We start from the raw sequence: 19493 nt of genomic DNA on the forward strand, positions 1-19493 counted from the left end.
GGCAAGCAAGACATGTGACTTCGGCCGCCCTCAGACCACTGCCCTCAGGCACACAGCAAACACAACACTGCACTTGACTCTGGGGGGAAAAAACTCAGGAAGCGTGGTTTTAAAAGTGAAAGTGTAGGTAGGGGTTTGCTTAAGGGTTGATTTTTCTAAATAGGGCGTGAGAGGTGAAGGTCAGATGGAATACATGTTTAGGTTGAATTCCCCCACAAATGGAAATTTACCACTTCTAAAGAAGAATGTAGATTTTAATAATAAGAATCAAGTGTTCGCTAACTCGCCTTAGGAAAAGACACATTTTTATACCCTTAATGCCCCGAGCACTGGGTAGGCGCTTCGGAATGTCATTTTGCTTAGATTTTCAAGGGCTTTGGGCTTAAAGTCCTTTACAAATGAAAGAATTCAAATAAAATCTATTGAAATTTTTATAGAGGTTCTTCCCCCCACTTTTGGGATCTGTACTATGGTGCTGATTGATTGCTCATATTAGAACTGTGACTTTTGTTTTGGAGGAATTAACAAAGAAAATCCGGGCAGAATAAATCAACACCAAGGTTCACAAGTTCAGTGTATTTGTCTGGGGAACAAAGTCTTCCCTGCAGCTAAGAGGCATTCAAAGGAACACTTGGTGTTAATGGGATTGTTAAAGATATACCTGAGACCAGATAAATATTTGACGATTTCGCAAAGCATTAGGGCTTCTTTGCAGCTTTTCTGCTGACACAGAAGTCTGGGTCTGGACCTTGTGGCTTCACTAGACTTTGCAAACACAGGAAGGCGGGGGTTTTCCAATAGTGCAGATGTGTGGCCCAGCTTTGCTTGGAAGCAGCAGTGGGGTTTATAAAGAGGGATGTGTGTGTACAGTGTGCATGCATGTGTGTGCGTGCATGCATGCACGCACGTGTGCGCGCCTATGTTTGTGATGAGAGGGAGTGGTGCGGGGGAGGGAGGGAGGGAGATGAGGTTTACAAAGCTGCCATCTAGAGGCGCCTTTCTGCAGTGTATATAACGCAAGTCCGCAGCCAGAGAGCTCACAGTTCCTCCAAACTGCTCAGCCCTGAGGAGTGAGCACAGGAGCAGGGAAGCCGAGGGCTAAGCCAGAGCCCAGCCAGGAGGTAGGAAACTGGGCTCAGAACCCAGCTGGGATTGGGGAGAAGGGAAGAGGCGGGGAAGTGGACGGGCAGAGTTTCTGCTCTTAAACTCAGTGGTCTTGAAGCGCGGTGATGGGAGCTTTCGAGTCTGCTTTCTGAAAGCACCGGCTGCATGTTGCATGGCTGCATTGCACAGTGCGCCTGCTGCCTGCTAACGCGGGGGCTTCACCGTTCGCTGCAGAAAGCAAAAAGGGCAGTTTTCTTAGGTCACTGGTGGCAGGACCTCTCCGTGTATGTGTTGGATTTAGGATTTAGGATTTAGGGATTTGCTGCTGTGGGTATTTAAGCTCCAGTAAAGTAAGCAGAGAACTTCTCAAGAATGCAGAATGCAGGCTGCCCATTCCTCCTTTCCAAGTTGGCATAAGGACCCGCTTGGCACCACTGTTTACCTGTTTCGCTTTTGGTGTATCAGCGGGGAAGTAGATAGGATCGGCAGTACACATGGGATTGCAGAAAGATGTGCACTTTCCTGAGAGGCACCCCTGAGTGACGCTGAGAGTCTTTGTGGATCTAGCATGTATTTGAATTCAGTGCTCTGGGGGATTACCGGGTCCTGGAAGCCCAGAGCCATAAGGGTGAGTGTTAACCACGGCTCCGTCTTCTTTTGAGTGCATACTGGTTGATCTAATCTGAGTATTCCTTGTTCTCACAGAAGGTGTTAAGTCCAACTTCAGTTGGAAAAAGGAAAGCACATACACAGGTCTAGGATTTTGTAATTTAAATATACTCTTCAGGTAAAGCATACATTTTGTTCCATTTCGTTAGCATGCCTTAAGATTCAAGGGGTGTCTGAGAATAAGTACTGTGGAGTGAGTTCAGGGATGGGGGGTGAGCCGTGACTTGTAATTTCCAGACAGAATGAGAAGTTGTAAAAGTCAGACCAGCTGTCTCTCTCTCTCCTCCCCTCTCCCCTCTTCTCCATCTCTCTCTCTCTCTCTCTCTCTCTCTCTCTCTCTCTCTCTCTCTCTCAATTCATTTGTTCACAACAGGATAATTACATTTTACAGAAGTAGAAGAGGGCCCCCCTGAAATGATTTACAGCCATTTGAAGGTATCTGGTGCAGTGACAACCCCTGAAACTTCATTCTGCAAAGTCTCAATGTGGTGACTTTTTCTCTTCTTTCTAAACGCAGATGCAGCCTTTGCGTGCCTTTATTTATGCCAGGAAAACCCGAGATCAAATAGGCTTGCCTAGAAAGCAAGTGGAGGCCACTGGTGCCGAGCTTTCTGTAGACTGTAAACGGATGAGCGCCGGCCCTTTCGCCTCCCCGAGCTCGCCCAGCTGCAAAACAACCTCCCTCTCTGAAGCAGAGTTGCACACCGGAGCTCTGGCTTGGAAACAATTTGGTTTTTTTCCCCCTCCTGTCTCTGCGTAAACACTTGAGTGTGCACACAAACGCTGAGCTTGAAGTCACAACCCCCTCCCTTGAGATAGGGCAGGAGCAGGGGGAGGGGCTGCCCTGGCGGAGAAGCAAAAAAGAATGGAGAAATGCCTGCATTTTGCTGCCCATCTGAGTTTTTTTTTTTAAAGGGGTGTGCATTGCAATCATAGTTTAAAGAAAGTTCCAGAAAGTACAGCCAAGGCAGCGTACCTGTGTTTNCTACTTTTCATATGTTTATTGGTCATCTTGGGATCCCTTTGTGTGAAGTGCCTATTCAAACCTTTAGTCCACTTTCAAGATATATGTTTTAAGTTTCCCTAAACATTTAACCTGGGCCCTTTCCTCCCCCCTCGCCCCCCTCCACAGCCGTTTATGTGAGACGGAAGGTGAGTGAAACATGGGGAGGGCAAAAACTTGATTCAAAAGTGAGATTCATCTGAGTTTATTCATTCAGTTAATATTTATGAGCCTGTACCATGTGCCAAGCACCATATATCACCACAGGGGTACATTACTGAACAAAAAAGCAATGTTCTTGGCCTCAAGGGATTTATACAATCTAGTGGGGAGAAGACAGACAATAACTGATAACTTTGGATGGTGATCAGTGCTATGGAGAATACAGGATAACAAGAGTAACTACGATGGGAAGAGACTTGGCTAGAACAATAAAAGAAGGTTTTCTGAAGAAACTATATTTCCGCCTACATCAGAGAACAAGAAGGCAGCCATAAAACAATCACTGGGAAATGTGTTCCAGGAAGAGAAAATGTCAGGTGCGAAGGTCCTGAGGTAGAAACAAGATGGTCTGAGTTTTAATCCTCTTATTTGGATCAAAATTGATGTAATAGATGACACAGGTCCAGCAGACAGTGGTGCCACTGCTCCCAGGGCCCCTCATACTTCTCTGTGCCCCTCCTGCACATTTACTGTGGGCTTACTGCCCAGGCTTGTGACTGGAACAAATGTTTGAGAGACTCACCTCAGCTTTGCTCACACATGATGGGAACAGGAAGTATCTGTGGGGTTTACATTTCTCCCTCCACCCCCAGCCCTGGTCCAGCGGTTGAGGACACAGGAGTATGAAAGCCAGCTCCCTGGAGCTGGGCAAATTCAGGGTGTGATTTAGGCTTCCGAGAGTCATGAGTGCTCAGGCTGCAGCTGAGGCTTATCCAGAACTGTACCTTTGGCTCTTTTCCGCTTCCCTTGTTTCTTGCCAGATCACTTCCTTCATAAATCGGTTGCTCCTGAATTCTCATCCAGGGGTGTGCTTTTAGGGAACACAGCTTAAGGCAGCCTGATATACCAGGGGTGCAAAAAAATGTATACAAGTGGACACTTTGGTCAACGTTGCTCAAGCAGTAGTTTGCCGTCATCAAAAGTCTGGACGCTGATGGGAACCACTTTGAGCACCTCTTGTAATTGCAGAAGTCAAACGTGACTTGTAGTCATCTTTTGTTATTAGTACATATTGAGTATTACAATTTTAATACAGTTTTCCTGTCTTAAACTGCGTATACATTTTTTTTGGCAGCCTCTGTATGTATCACAAGGGCCTCTCTTTTAAGAGCAGGTCTTTCCTTGGCACCAGGTAAGAGTGTGTGCGATGAAGTCGGGCAAACCCTGGTGTGAATGCCACCCCTTCACCAGCAGTCACCCTTGGGCAGGTGACCCACTCTCTCTGAGCCTCAGTTTCCTCAGTTACAAGTGTGGGTCCAAGACAGTGCCATCGTTCCTGGTCACTGTGAAGACCAAATGACAGAAAGTAGGCAAAACACTTAGCAGAGAGGCTGGCAGAGTAAGCGCTCCGATTTAGCTGCCATGAGGAAACCTTTCCAAACTTTATCAGAGTCCATCAAATGCTGCCAGCCTTGGGCATGGATCTGTTACATTCCTGAGGAGATGCTGTGTCACTGGGACTTGGCCGGGCAGGGCAGGTGGGAGGAGGAAGACAAGCGGGCTTTCTGGGCCCACGAGGGACCTCTAAGGTGCACCCTTCCATTTCATCCTGAGGAGCACCTGGCAAGAATGGAAGGTGCTATTATAATTATTTTAAAGATAAGAACCTAACGTTTAAAGAGGCTAAGCTGCCTGAGGAGACATGGTGTGCCATTCGGGTTCCCAAGCGGACCTGTGTGGACGGAGCCCAGGCTCTTGGGGGCAAGGCTCTGCCTTTACGTCTAGGTCCTACCCTATGCCTGCAGAAGGGTGTCTGTCGTTAGGGGAATGTCCAGTCCCAGCTGCAGGGACTCCAGCCAGGCCAAGCGGCCAGATGCTGCCGCTTCTCCCCAGGGGCGGGACTCCAGGGCTCCACAATGCCTTGTGACAACAGCAGTGCAGTTGAGCGTCTCTGGGACCACGTCTGCAATGGCCAGAATCCACGCGGACTCCACTCTAAGTGTTCACGAGGAGCCGGACTCAGCTTATGCTGGCTCAGGCCCTCCAGGATCCCCAGCGCTTTAAAGTGGGCTGCAGTTTCAGGCAGGGGGCTGATTCAGGCTGCCACATCTGCAGGCAAATCAGATCCCAGGGGGCGGGCCTGCTCCGTGGAGCCTACAATCCCAGGTGCAGACTGCAGACAGGGTCAGGGAGCTTGGCTGAGAACACCTTCCCTTCCTTATCATAAGCATTTAGCGTTTAGCGCTTAGGGAACTGAACTCTGAGTCAGCTGGGTCAGCTCCAGGGACAGCAGCCTTTCCTGCCGTCTCAATTTACTGTTGGGGTGACCAGAGTCACTCCTCCCAAGCTAATTGCATGTGCGCGCCTCCCTTATAAACTGGATCCTTCCAAAAGCTGGGGCGGACTTCCAAAAGGTCCAAGAGACATTTTAGGTCCTGCGGCGACAGGATGTTGTTCCCTTACAGAGGGCTGCTCACTTAACCTCTCATTTCCCCCAGGACTGGGTTCAGGGGCGGGGTGAGGGTGGGGAGACCCAGGCCGAGGCAGACGCGGGAGGGCTGCAAGGCCTCCTCCCAGGGCGCTGGCAGGAGCGCGTGGCCCCTCNAAGAGATGTTATTTATGTATTACCTTTTGAAGTTTGAATTGAATTACTGTAGCAATGTGTAGTGTGACATTCGCTCAAAAGATGGTGTTACAATAAAAAAATATATATATAAAGATGGCATTAATCAAATGAATGCTAGTGTCATTCATTGCATTACAATTTTAATACAGTTTTTTCCTTTCTTAAAACGTGTGTACATTTTTTTGGCACCCTCTGTATTTTGTCTAAAGAATAAAGATATTATAGAATCTCTGTAGACGCTCCTGTATATTCCATTCCATCTCATTCTTCTCTGTCCCTACTTGGAAGTAGCCATTGTTTTCAAGTTGGGCACTATCCTTTCTTACATCTATGTGGGCTTTTTGTATAATAGTTCCACAAGCATTATATACTTTTCTTTGAGCACTTTAAAATTTTAAATAATTGGTATCATTTTATGTGTACATTCTGCATCTTTTTTTTGAGGTAAAATTTAATGAAAAGCACACATCTAAGTGTACAGTTTGATGAGATTTGATAAATATGCATACCCATCTAAACACAAATCCAGTCAAGATTTAGAATATTGTCATCATCTCACAAAATTCCCTTCCAGTCGATCACCACCCCTATAGACAACAATGATTTGATTTCTATCACAATGTAGTAGTACAATTATTCTTAAATGTTGTTAATTGCTATGGTACCTTTGTTGAGTGTCAGTTGCCTGGACACATGTGAGCCTAGTTTTAGACTCTATTTTGTTCCTTTGCTCTATTTGTCTATCATCAGGCCAATACCACACCAGACTGATTACTGTAGCTTTATAGTAAGTCATGAAGTCACAAAGTGTGAGTCCTCCAACATTCTTCCAGTTTAAGATAGTTTTAGCTATTTTTAAGTCTTTTAAATTTCCATAAAAATTTAAAAATCAACCTGCCAGTTTCTACAAGAGAACACTTTGGGGTTTTGATGAGGACTACATTGAATCTATAGACCAGTTTGGGGAGAATCAATAAATTAACAAAATTGAGTCTCCCAATCCATTAATATGGACGCCAATTCATTTATTTTGGTCTGATTTTCTCTCAGGGATGTTCTTGTTATTTTCAGTTTAGAGCTCTCACATGTCTTTCGTTAAATTTATTCCTATGCACATTATGTTTTTTGATGTTACTGTAAAGGAATTAAATGTTTTATTTTCTAATTGCTTGCTGCTGATATATAGAAATATATAGGGAAATACAATAAACTTTTGTATACAGTCATGTTCCACGTAACAATATGGACCATATATATGACAGTGGTCCCGTAAGATTATAACAGAGCTGAAACATTCTCATTGCCCAGTGGTCGTAGCTGTTGGAAAGTTGTAGCACAATGCATTACTCACACGTGCATGTGTGTCTGTGTGTGTGTGTGTGTGTGTGTGTGCTGTCGCTTGTGTAAACAAACCTACAATGTCAGTGGCATAGGAGCACAACACATACAGTTATGTACAGTCCATGAGACTTGATAATAAAGACTATGCTACTGGTTTATGTGTTTATTATACTATACTTTTTATGGTTAATTTAGACTATACTCTTCCTAGTTGTAAAAAAAAGTTTACTCTCAAACAGTAGCTGTGTTACGCCGGCAGCAGCCTCATGCACTCTCCTGTTTATTGCATCTCTGGATTGCATCATTTTCTCTTGTGCTTGATTTAACCTCGTGTTGTTATAAATGCAGGTAGCCTAAGTGTCCAGTGTTTATACGGTCTACAGTAGTGTACAGTCATGTTCTAGGCCATCACATCCACTCCCCACTCACTCACTGACTCACCCAGGGCAACTTCCAGTCCTGCCATTCATGGTGAGGGTCCTATACAGATGGACCATTTTTTATCTTTTATATCATATTCTTACTGTCCCTTTTCTATGTTTAGATATGTGTACATACACAAATACTTACCATTGTGTTATAGTTGCCTGCAGTATTCAGTGCAGTCACATGCTGTACAGAGCAGTGGGCTGGACCACGCGGCCAGGTGTGCAGTGGGCTGGACCACGCGGCCAGGTATGCAGTGGGCTGGACCATGTGGTCAGGTGTGCAGTGGGCTGGACCACACGGCCAGGTGTGCAGTGGGCTGGACCATGTGGTCAGGTGTGCAGTGGGCTGGACCACACGGCCAGGTGTGCAGTGGGCTGGACCATGCGGTCAGGTGTGCAGTGGGCTGGAACACGTGGCCAGGTGTGCAGTGGGCTGGACCACGTGGCTAGGTGTGCAGTGGGCGGGACCATCCAGGTGTATGTTACTGCCTCTGGTGTTTGCATGACGGCAACATCGCCTAACAACACATCTCCCAGAACACACCCCCGTTGTTTAGTGGAACATGACTGTTCTGACTATATCCTGCAGCTTTTCCAAAGTCACTGATTAGTTCTTGAAGTTGTTTTGTAGGCTCATCAAGATTTTTTATGTAAAAAAGATCATGTCTACTGTCAATAAGTGTGCTTTTGCATCTTTTTTCCAACCCAAATGCCTTGATTGATGTTTTTCTTCCTCTTTGGCACTAGCTAGGACCACCAGCGCAATGCTGAAAGGATGTGGTGAAAGTGGATATCTTTGCTTTATTCTCAATTTTAGAAGTGTTCAATTTTCACCATTAAATAGGATGTTAGCTCTAAGTATTCATTTATGTCCTTATTAAATTCATACATGTCCAGTATCAAATTAAGGAATTAAATCAAATTGAAATCATTCTATTTTCAGATTGCTGAAAGTTGTTATCGTGAATTGATTTTGAGTTTTTCAAATACTTTATTAATTTAGTGAATTATATTAATTTTCAAATGTTAAACCAGTCTTGCATTTTAAGGATAAACCCCATTTAGTCATAATATATATTGTTGGATTTTTTCTTTTTGCCTTTCTTTAAAATCATTTTAAGGATTTTTATGTCTATGTTCATGAGGGATGTTGGTCTGTAATAGTCTTTTCTGCTAATGTTGGGTTATTTCCAGTTTGGGGTTCTTATAATTACTCCTGCTGTAAACATTCTTGCATGTTTTTTTNAGTGGCATGAACCCCCTACCTGTGGCTCCGCTGCTGTTCCTGTCCGGCCTCCCCGAGTCCCGCATCCATCTGCCGGGAGCTGAACCCCGCGCGACACCCAGGCACCGACAAAGCCGAACGTGATGCCAATTGGCAAAGTAAACATATTTAAAGGGCTCAGGTCCATTTTTACAGAATAGGAGAAAAGGGTGAATTTGTAGCTCAGAGGCAATAAATATATGAGCGACACAGTAGGTTTTCACTGAATGTCAACTTTGGAAGGGACTTCAAAGATCCTATTGAAACCCAAATCTTTACATCCCTGTCGAGGGGTTGCCAGGCTACGAGACATCCACGGCAAGGCAGCTCACCCCATGTGCAGGCAGCTCCCATCACCAGGTCGGTTCTGGAGATAATTATCTTCCGTCTTCCACCTGAGGGCTCTTCACTTACATGAACTGGGGCCATCTGCTTCGCTCTTTCCAGCTCCCGGCCCTGCCTCGTGTAAATCACACGTGCTTACCACCCTTTGACAATTCAGAGCCTCTCCACTCCACCGAGCATACGTCCGTATGTCTGTCTCTCTCCAGGACTGGGTAATATCTCCCCCAAACCTGTTCCCAGTGTGTTCTGACAGTGGAAAATGGAACGGGACCCATCACTCAGAACAGACCCATCTCGCTGGCCACTGTGCTTGACCTAAGGAGTAACTCTTGATCTATGTCAGAAATGGGACTTTTCAAACTGGTGCTAGGAAAGAGAAGCCTCTTTTCACACCTGGTGATGAAACTAAGACAATATGACCCCGAGAAGTTGTCTTCTGCTCTGATTCCAGCCCCAAAGAATACATCCGGAACAAGAGAGGCAGAGATGGGAAACAGAGAAAGAGTACTGATACCATTGGGGCCCTTGGTCCCTGCCATCTCTGAGGCCACTCTAGTCCCTCTTTGCCTTGGTTTGGATCTCTGAGCCAATAAATTCCTCTTTTTTTGCTTAACTAGTTCAAATTGGGTTTCTGGCAATTACCAACAGAGAATACCAATGACATTCTTTCTACTTCAAAAGAAAAAAGAGGCAAGCGTGCCATTGGTCTCTTCTTTGGTACCAGGTTTCTGTAGAAGCTGATATAACTTTAAATAGGAACTCGGGGAACTTGTTGTTAATGAGTGTGGGGAAAGTGAATTTTGAAAGTAAGATCTTGCTCTGCCCCATTTCTTCCTTTTTCTTTCTGAACAGGAAGGGAGGAAGGAAGGGAGGAAAAAAGAAAGGGAGAGAGGGTGGGGGGAAGGAAGCGTCTCCCTTACTAATTTGAATGCACATGGCGTTTTAAGTTATTTATAGGTCTTTTCAAACTTAAGTAGAAATTAAATATATAACTCTATGAGCATATATATATANTGAAAATTTTTGCTGAGCCACAAGTAGGCTTGGAAGTTGACCTGTGTTTTGTTCCAAGTGCCCCAAGTGGGGAGAGACAGACTTTCTCGGGTGGCCTTGGACTGCTGTTGGCTAAGGGACAGCTACAGGAGCAGCGTGGGGACCAGGCACACCGAGGGCTCCGTCGGCCAGAGAGCCAGCATCTTCCAGTTTTCTTACTGTACCAGATACCTTTGTGGGGATCTCTCCTCAATTTTAATAGAAGAGTCTAAGGTTGCATACTGTTCTCCTGGGAACCCCATTGTGTGTAGCCTGGAGCCAACAGTGAGTGGCTCTCAGCCTGGCTGACCCCCCACCGCCTCGTCCTGGCCCTAAGCTGGTGGGAATCAGGGCTCTGGTTACACTTGGCCAACCCAGACGGCAGCCTTTGGGACGTGGCATCTCTGGATCTGCCCTCTGAGGACAGCACCTCTTCCCTGTCCGGCAGCTGAGCCCAGCAGACTGGATCGGGTTTCTGGATGTGGGGTTCATTTTATCGCCCAAATATGTAAAGCGGATGAGGATATGCTATGTGTTTACATGACAAGCTGGGGACCCTGAGAGTAGGTGGTCTATATCTGAATTAGGGTATAGCTTTTTCTGTCTTTTTTCCCCTCTCTCTGTCTATTAGTTTTTGAGTTCCTGAAGGATTCAGAGACGTTCCTTACTTGTGTAAACTATGATCACTCATGGTCACAAGTGAGTTTGGAGTCAAGATGGCATTGTTTTCTGTTTGCTTGGTCCTGGGGGACAGACTTCTTCCTAGTCTGCTATCAGCCCTAGCAGATGGCTGGGGCTGCAGCGTGCCTGCACTGCCCCATAGATTTATTGCAGGATGGGTGACAAGAACAACAACAACATAACCCCAAAACAAAAAAGCAAGCACGTAAAAACTGAACCTCAATCACATGCAATTGCTGAGTGACTCTTGAGGGGTCCTGTGGATTCTCCTTGTCTAAACTGCAGGCCTGCCCCGTGGAAGGAGTGGGGCTTTCCCCCAGAGACTCCAGTCCCACTCAATCGTCTCTGGGAAGGTTAGGAGAGTGCAGGCAACTGTCATTAGCTGCAAACCTGAGATAGCCAGTCCCTTCACCTGCCCGGTCTGATTCCAGGTGCACAGAGCAGTGAGAGAGGCCGAACAGGTGATCGTGTCTGAATTGCTCCCTCAAATTCCATCCCAGGAGGGCACAGGCCCGAAATTACAGAAAGCCAATCAAGAAGGTCCCCTGTAGGCAGAGGTCCTGAAGAGCCCAGAGGGCCAGAGGGCCCCTCTGTCCGAGCTGGTGCCTGGGGCCCCGCCTGGCCCTGAGTTATCTTATCTGCACCACTGAAGCCTGGGTGTGCCTTCCTGCCTCCTGGTAGCCCGCCTCCAGCCAGTTCTGCACCCTGCCACCCACTGCGGCAGCCCCTGCGACCTTTCCACATGGCGTGTGTCACCTCCACCCTCAGAAGCCTTTTCAGCCCCAAAGCCACTCCCTTGCTCAAGACCTTTGTGACTCCTACAGGCCCCAGGCCCCGCCTGACTCCCTCGCCCCCACCAAGGCCCGACGCTTGCCTCCAGCTCTCCTTTGTGGGGCGCTTGGCCTCAGCCAGGTCCCGTGACCCTTCTCATGGCACATCACTGATCCCCTCACCACCCCCTCCTTTCTCCTTGCAGCCCCCCATCCACTTGAGTGGAAATCCCTCACCCTCTTGCTCCAGGGGCGTCCACCTCTGGCCCCTGCCTCCCGACCTTGTCAGTTAGCTGGGGAGCTCTTGGGGGCAGGGGTGGGAGGAGCCCCTCCCAGAAGAGGCTCCACAAACATTTGGGGGCATGAAAAGGGGTGATGCTCTCTCAGCTCAGTGAGGACTTCAGAACAGTCTGTCATGCACGCCCATCTCCAGCGACGGCCTCGGATGGCTATTCTCCATGGAACTTGATTGACTATTGATTCATTGAACATCTATTTTGTGCTGGGCAGCTTTGCTGGCTGTGTCTATACTAAGATGAAGATGATGTCGTGGGGTGTGAGGCTTGCGTAGGCTGGAGGAATGTACACAAAGCAATGACACAGCATGGAGATCTCCGCCTGGGTGAGGGGAAAGAGGGATAAATGGGGGGGGGGAGGTGTTATTTGGGACAAGACTGCTGAGGGATTCATGGGGAAGGGTCTTCCTGCTGTGTGATGGGAAATTGCAAACTCATTGAAGGCAGTTTGGGTGAACGCTAGCCAGAGACCCGACCACGTGGCATTCTGTCATGGAGGGTGTGACTTTTGGCCAGTGAAGGGACATGTTTATTGCAGGACAAACCACTGCCCCGTGGAGATGCTAAACTTGGAGGCCTCTAATTCTGGCTTTGCCCCCAGCTCCCTGGGTGAGCTCAGGCAAACCATTTGGATGCAGCTTAAGACCTCAGCCCCTTGCTGCTGCTTACTTGTTGTCAAGGATACTTGGTGGATGAATAATAAGCCTGAGAAGTTAGAGGCACATCTTCCAGGAAAATCTTCCAAGGGACAGAGAGGAGCCCAGCCACTCTGGGGGACTGAGTGGTAGACGAGGCTCTTCGCAGACCCCCATCCCTGGGGAGGGCCGGACAGACGCGGGGTCCTCCGCAGGCTGAGGACAGCCCCCTTCCATCATGGCGGAGGTGTGATGCCACCTGAGTGCAGGCGTCAGGTGAGGAATCTAGAATCTAGTGGACTCGTGAGATAGAGCACAGGAAGTGTCAGGAAAAAGGGAACGGACAGTGACGCTTACTGCTGTTCCTTCTCAGCTGGGTCTTTGTGGTCCAGAAAAATGGGATGTGAGCCTTTATTGTTTGGTGGGACATTCCTGCCTGTATTAAAATTTACATACTTCTTGATGTTCATAGAGTGGAAACTGCAACTCCCCCCTTGTGCCCTCATCCTCCCCTCCCGGCCCAGTTTTATACTTATCGCAGATAATTTTCTATGCCTTTACATGCATATACTTACATATAAAAATACACAGAATTTTTATCTTGTTTTACGTAAAGGAGATGACGCAGTGTGTGTGTGTATGTGTCTGCCACTACCTTACACTTAACCTTCCCATGTGCATAAAAGTCGGTCTCCCTCTTTGTTTTCACAGCTAAATTATACTCCAGACGGTGGATCAGCTATACCAGTGGGTGTTTATGTCGTCTTCAGTTTTTTTGCTAGCTTCTGATTGTGCTTCAATAGCATTCTCATATGTCCACCAGGGAACATGGAAACCTTTCGAGTGGAGAGATGTGTGAATTGTAAAGTCACAGAACTAGTAAAACCTTTTATTCTGCACCCCGTTTTTTTCCTTCTGTGGGGGAAGCCACAGTCCCAAGAACCTGCGTGTGTGAAGTGGGGCTTATCCTGCTGTCCGGCCTGGGAGGGCTCAGAGCCTCGGCAGGCAGGCAGGCACTGGGCAGGTCTGACTGACACCCAGAAGTTTCCCCTAAGCGCTGGCCCCAAGCTGCAGGGACAGAATTGCTGGTTTGTTCCAGCAGAGGGTGACTCCTCCGAGGTGGACGGGACTGTCTCCTCCAGGTTCTGTGGTTGCCAGCCCCACCGCTGTTGCCCAACAAACTGACCAGCCACACCGGCTGATGCACAAGCAGCTTACATGTGTGTGCCCAGAGTGCACGCAGCTCTGTGTGTGCCAGACGAGGCCACCCCTGCTTTGGCTGAGATTCCCATGCAGGGTGCCCAGGGAGCTAGAGTGACCGCGAGAGCTCAGTAGAAGCTCCCCCCACTGGCTGTACCCTCAGATTTTGCTGGGAGCTTGGTGCCCAGGCCTTTGGGGAAGCAGAGGCCTGGCTAGACAAACCATCGTTTGCCGTATCCCGCCTTTGTTCATTCCGGGCTCTGAGAGCCTCCCTTGTGAGAACCTAATCAGTGATGTCAGAAGAATCTTTCCCCCAGGATAGCCATGGGCCTGTCCTGCCCGCCCCTGGCCTCCTGGACACTGGCTCTGCAGCTGGGCCTTTTTAGCAGACCACATGCCACGTAATAGGGCAGACTGTCTTTGTCAAAGAATGTTCTCTTCTCTAGAAATAGCCCTTATTTGTTTCTAAAGCCTAACACATGAAAAATACCCCAATGACAAAAGGCTAAGCTATTCTGGGGGCATGTCCCCTCCCGGTTCCCTGGTGAATCTGTGTCGGGTTTGATGACTCCAGCGCTGCTTCTGTCTCCCGTCCCTGTGCTCGCCCTCCTTCTCTTGACCACTAGCGCCTTCTGAGGGAGGGGCAGGAGTGCTGGGCACCGTGGTCCCCACAGGAAGGCGGGAGCCCCTGGCTTCATCTCCTGGGCCCACTGATGGATGGTCAGTGCAGCCAGGGCCTTGCATGCCCCAGGGTGGAGCCTCCCAGGCCCTGCTCTCCCCTGCAGCCTCTGTGGGAAGATTCCCACTGTCACCCCAGACAGCTGCAGGGGGAGGTGTGCCTGGCTCATAAGTAATGCTCCTGGCTCTGAGGACCAGTGGTCACTAAATTAGGCTTTCACTGCCCAGATGGCAGAGGCAGAAACCCTTTCCCACCACGGCTGGGGCCCTGGGGGTGTGAAGGCTGGCGGCAGCCCAGAGGTGCCGGGAGAGGCAGGGGCCTGGAAGGACGCGCTGTAACTTCCTGGATGTGTGTGGGTGGTGGGGAGGGGGCTTGAGAGGCAGGTATATTCTTGTTTTGTACCCCTGTCCCTGCATAAGTCCGTCTGTCTACACCTGAACCAGGGAGGTGTCTCTTTGGGGTAAAAAAGAGGTGGGGGGACTTGGCATCCAAGTTAGGCTAACAAAGGCAGGGGGTCGTTCCTTTCCTTCCATCCCCTGGGAACCGCCCACACCCCAGGATTTACAGCTGTGTCTGCTGAGGCCTTGTGGTCTGTGCCAGCGTGGGCAGAGGAAGATGACCCCCAGGCGCCAGCCAAGTCGCTCTCCGGTCCCTGGGCGCGGCCCACCTCTGCCCAGCTGCAGGGCTGTGGCTTGTCCTCCAACCAAACTCCTCTGCTCTATGGGGACTCTGGGGTCACATAAACTAAGCCACGCTGCAAATGTGTGTCATTTTAAGGAAATGGAAAAAAAAAAAAGGGTCACCACATTAGAAGCGTACAGGAAAGCAAAGCCAACATCCTTTGTCTCTTCTGGAATCGGAGGGTCAGCTCCAGGCCAGTCAGTGGCCCAGGGCGATGTGGCAATAGCGGCTTCCAGGCACAGTCTGGGGCTGGCTGCCCACTTGGGGCCAGTCCAGCGTGTCCTGGGGGCCTGGCTCCTCAAAGGTGTCCTCTGCTGCCTTGTATGTCCTTGTCCTGTCCAGGTCCTTGTGCAGCATCTTAGGACAGGGTCTTCCGAAGTCTCCTCTGTGAGGAGTTCATCAGTCCAAAACTTGGTCTTGCTGAGTTTCCAGGGGGCCCTCCTGTGTGGGTGTGTCAGCTCTTGTGACAGTTTCAGTGGTCACAAGACACGAGGGTCCGCCTGATGAGGGTGGGGGCTCTGGCTCTGAGGACTGTCAGGCTTCCCAGCTCTGGGACGCGTGGTTCTCACCTCCTCCTGGGAGGTCCAGCCCTTCCCATGATTGGCAAGGACACAGAGGCCTGGGCAGGTCACCAGAAAAGGAACCAATGGCCACTTACAACCCAACGGAGGACAACTGCTCAGAAACCTGCAGGCGCCTCTGTTAAGTAGGATCCAGGGGTAGGTGGTCTGCTGTGAGCGTTGAGGCTGAGGAGCCGGTCCCGGGAGGCAGCCGTGTCTCATCCCTCTGGGAATCTGTCCATTTTTCCTGAAGGTGAACCAGCCGCCTGTCTCTGTGTTAGTGCCTCCCTGTCCTCCACGGTGGGGACATTATAACTTTGCCAGTAAGAGTCAGCTTCAAGGGAGGAGCAGGAATAAGGCAGGGACGTGCTTTCTGCTAAAGGGAGGCGGAGGGGTGGGATGAAGTTTTACTGAGCATCTGCTATGTGTCAGATCGTGCACTGGGCCTTTCATTCGTAGGTGACTTGGTGAGATAGGTGCTGGTGTCGTGAGAAGCAGCGGCAGACAGGTTAACTAGTCTCAAATTAAACACGAATGAGTGAGGAGCCAGAATCCCTACCTAGGAAGGTCTGCCGTCAGGACGGGCGCTTTTCCAGACGTCTCTTCACACCCTTAGTGTAGCTACCTGGGCACTGACCCGTGGGCCATTGTCCTCCTTTCTCTAGGGAGTTCTCATATGTGACCTGGAGTCCACTTTAAATTAAGTGGGCACATAAACTTGACTTGGCCAGTCCTCACCTGTAGCAGGTGAGACGGAAAGACAAACACCTAACTATGTGAGATAGCTCTCACCAGGGCACCCCATTATTTTCATTTTTCCCATCCCCCATACACAGCCATGCTGTGTTTTGGAGGGATTTCAGGGCCCTCGGGTGGACAGGTTAACAGAAGTCAGCCCCTGGCAGCTCTTGTAGCTAGTGACTTTGGGGAGACATCACCTCCGGGCACAGTGGTACTGGGGGGCTGGATTTTCCATAGGTATCAAAATGGTGACAGTTCCGAGTGTTGGCCTCATGTCAGGTCAGCAGGGAAGACAGCTGAGAAAATCATCAGCCCCTTCAGACATGCAGCAGGTGGTGCTCTTGGTGATTTGGGTCTTGGCACAAGTTGCCCTCGAAGCAGTTGGACAAACAAAAGATGGGGAACTAGCCGGTGGCGCGGGGCTGACACAGCTGCCTGGTCACCCTTTTTTGAAAATCATGGCAAACCCAGAGTCTGCAGGTTTGGGGCATGGTCAAGCTGCCACTTGCTGACCGTGTTTTGAGGGGTCCTCAGGAGTGCACATGGAGGGCAGCCTAAGATCCAGGTTTACATACAAATTTTGCAGGAAAGTAAAAAGCACCGAGTCTCATTTTTAATGCAAATGTGGAAGAGAATCTAAAGGGCTCGCATTCAGACCCCAGAGCAGGGGACCCACAGTCTATCAGTGCCAGGAGCAGATCAAATCCCCCTTTTCTTGGGGGGTGTAGGTGAAATGGCTCCACTCTCCCCCACTGGGGACAAGCCGGCCATCTGTGTCACTGTGGCTGCCGCCTGGCCTTTCTCTGGCCCCGGGGATGGTGCAGATATCACACCCCAGGGCACAGCCAGTCTGGCGATGTCTTGAGCATACAGCCATAAAAAGACAGAGCACCACATAGATTTAGATTTGGGTATGTTTGATTTTGTCTTGCTGGGTTCGGTTATGGTCATTTTCTTTGCCAAAATACTACAGAGCTGAAGCGAAACAGCTGGGCATACGGGGCGCTGGGAAAGCATTTTGACTGAAACAGGAATGTTTCCTAACCAAGTGGTGTGTTCTCTTCTGTCTTTTTCAGTTTGATTTTCTGCACAGGCCATTTGATCGCTGCCCTTGGACACCATGGACATGCATCTGTTCGACTACTCAGAACCGGGGAACTTCTCTGACATCAGCTGGCCGTGCAACAGCAGCGACTGCATCATGGTGGACACGATGACATGCCCCAATATGGCCAATAAAAGCGTGCTGCTGTACACGCTATCCTTCATCTACATCTTCATCTTCGTCATGGGCATGATCGCCAACTCCGTGGTGGTCTGGGTGAACATCCGGGCCAAGACCACCGGCTACGACACGCACTGCTACATCTTAAACCTGGCCATTGCCGACCTGTGCGTGGTGGTCACCATCCCCGTCTGGGTGGTCAGCCTCGTGCAGCACAACCAGTGGCCCATGGGAGAGCTCACGTGCAAGGTCACTCACCTCATCTTCTCCATCAATCTCTTCGGAAGCATCTTCTTCCTCACGTGCATGAGTGTGGACCGCTACCTGTCCGTCACCTACTTCACCAACACCTCGAGCCACAGGAAGAAGATGGCTCGCCGCATCGTCTGTGTCCTGGTGTGGCTGCTGGCATTCTGCGTGTCCCTGCCTGACACCTACTACCTGAAGACGGTCACGTCCGCATCCAACAACGAGACCTACTGCCGGTCCTTCTACCCCGAGCACAGCGTCAAGGAGTGGCTGATCAGCATGGAGCTGTTGTCTGTGGTCTTGGGCTTTATCGTCCCCTTCTGCATCATTGCCGTCTTCTACTTCCTGCTGGCCCGAGCCATCTCGGCCTCCAGCGACCAGGAGAAGCACAGCAGCCGGAAGATCATCTTCGCCTACGTGCTGGTGTTCCTGGCCTGCTGGCTGCCGTACCACGTCGTGGTGCTGCTGGACGTCTGCTCCATCCTGCACTACATCCCATTCACCTGCCAGCTGGAGAACTTCCTGTTCACGGCCCTGCACGTCACGCAGTGCCTGTCGCTGGTGCACTGCTGCGTCAACCCGGTGCTCTACAGCTTCATCAACCGCAACTACAGGTATGAGCTGATGAAGGCCTTCATCTTTAAGTACTCTGCCAAGACAGGCCTCACCAAGCTCATCGACGCCTCCCGGCTGTCAGACGCCGAGTACTCCGCGCTGGAGCAGAACGCCAAGTGATGGGCGCGCAGAGCGCGTTTCCGCGGGGCCCTGGGCTGCAGCGCTCCCAAGAGGAAAGCAGAGGGACTTCGGGCCTTGACGCCTGAGCAGCGTGACGAGGGGAACGTGGGTCGCCATGCATCCTTTCTTTCTTGTGCATTGTGACGGTCACGTCACGCGGGGCTGTGCCGCTCGGCCACTTGTCAAAGCCAGCGGTGGGACGGGCTTGCCTGCACTTCTGTAAGATAGGACCGCCTGGGTTTCCTGAAGGTTTTTCTATGGTAGTTTGTATTTAAATGTTCAGACTTTCTCACTATGGGTGTACCTTATTTGAAAGTTTAAATATATTTTAAATATCGTATGGGGAGGTATAATGCTGACGTGTATTCGGACTGTTGTAGTTTTAAGATTAGCTTGACTTCCGTTCTGACTAAGGATGACATTCATTGTTAGCTGTTGTGAAATTATATATACATATATATATATATAAGTATATAAATGTATGCCAGTCTTGGCGGGACTGTTTTATTTACGACTGTTTTATATCTCTGTGGTGCTTGGTTCTGGCATGGGGTATGGGACGAGAACTGCCCTGTCATGCAGTTTTTGACATGAAACCATATTTGTAAACTTACATTAAGAAAAAAACAAAACAGCGAAACAAAATAAAAAAGCAAAACTGTTCTAAGCTGCAATGCTGTGCACAAAACAAACAGCTGTATTTCAGAGTTCTCTCAATTTGTAAGTTATTATTATTTTTTTAAAAAATAAAGACCGCTTCTTCCTACAAGGGTGTTTGAGTGTCAGTTTTAAGAGCATGTTTGGCATGTAGGTCGTACACATGATAATATACAAATACATGCCACATACACAGGTCAACATATAATCAGTATGTTTTGAAAAAAAGAGTGCTACGAACGGCAGAACCCAAGGGGTTAACTGGCATGAAATGATATAAAAGGGAAAATATTTGAGTGCATTGAGTGTTCTGGTGTTTTTTAAAAAATATTTCATACAGTGTGTTTGAGGGATGGGAGGTGGTTTGGACATACTGTTGTTGTGACCAAGTCGGTGTCTGAGGGTTCAGA

At 49.2% G+C, this 19493-nt stretch overlaps 1 protein-coding gene across 1 annotated transcript; it reads left to right on the forward strand.

Moving 5' to 3' along the window:
* Window positions 1-997: 997 nt before the first annotated feature.
* Window positions 998-19195, forward strand: ACKR3 (atypical chemokine receptor 3). Its single transcript, XM_019627848.1, has 2 exons — window positions 998-1121; window positions 17294-19195. Exon 2 carries the CDS (start codon window positions 17338-17340, stop codon window positions 18424-18426), a length of 1089 nt encoding a protein of 362 aa, XP_019483393.1. The 5' UTR covers window positions 998-1121; window positions 17294-17337; the 3' UTR covers window positions 18427-19195.
* The last annotated feature ends 298 nt before the right edge of the window (window positions 19196-19493 follow it).

Source organism: Hipposideros armiger, unplaced genomic scaffold (assembly GCF_001890085.2).
Source record: "Hipposideros armiger isolate ML-2016 unplaced genomic scaffold, ASM189008v1 scaffold_17, whole genome shotgun sequence".
In the NCBI taxonomy this organism is placed as follows: Eukaryota; Metazoa; Chordata; class Mammalia; order Chiroptera; family Hipposideridae; genus Hipposideros; species Hipposideros armiger.

Excerpts from the sequence above, each read along its gene's own strand:
- ACKR3 (XM_019627848.1), top strand. The coding sequence starts at position 17,338 with ATGGACATGCATCTGTTCGACTACTCAGAACCGGGGAACTTCTCTGAC.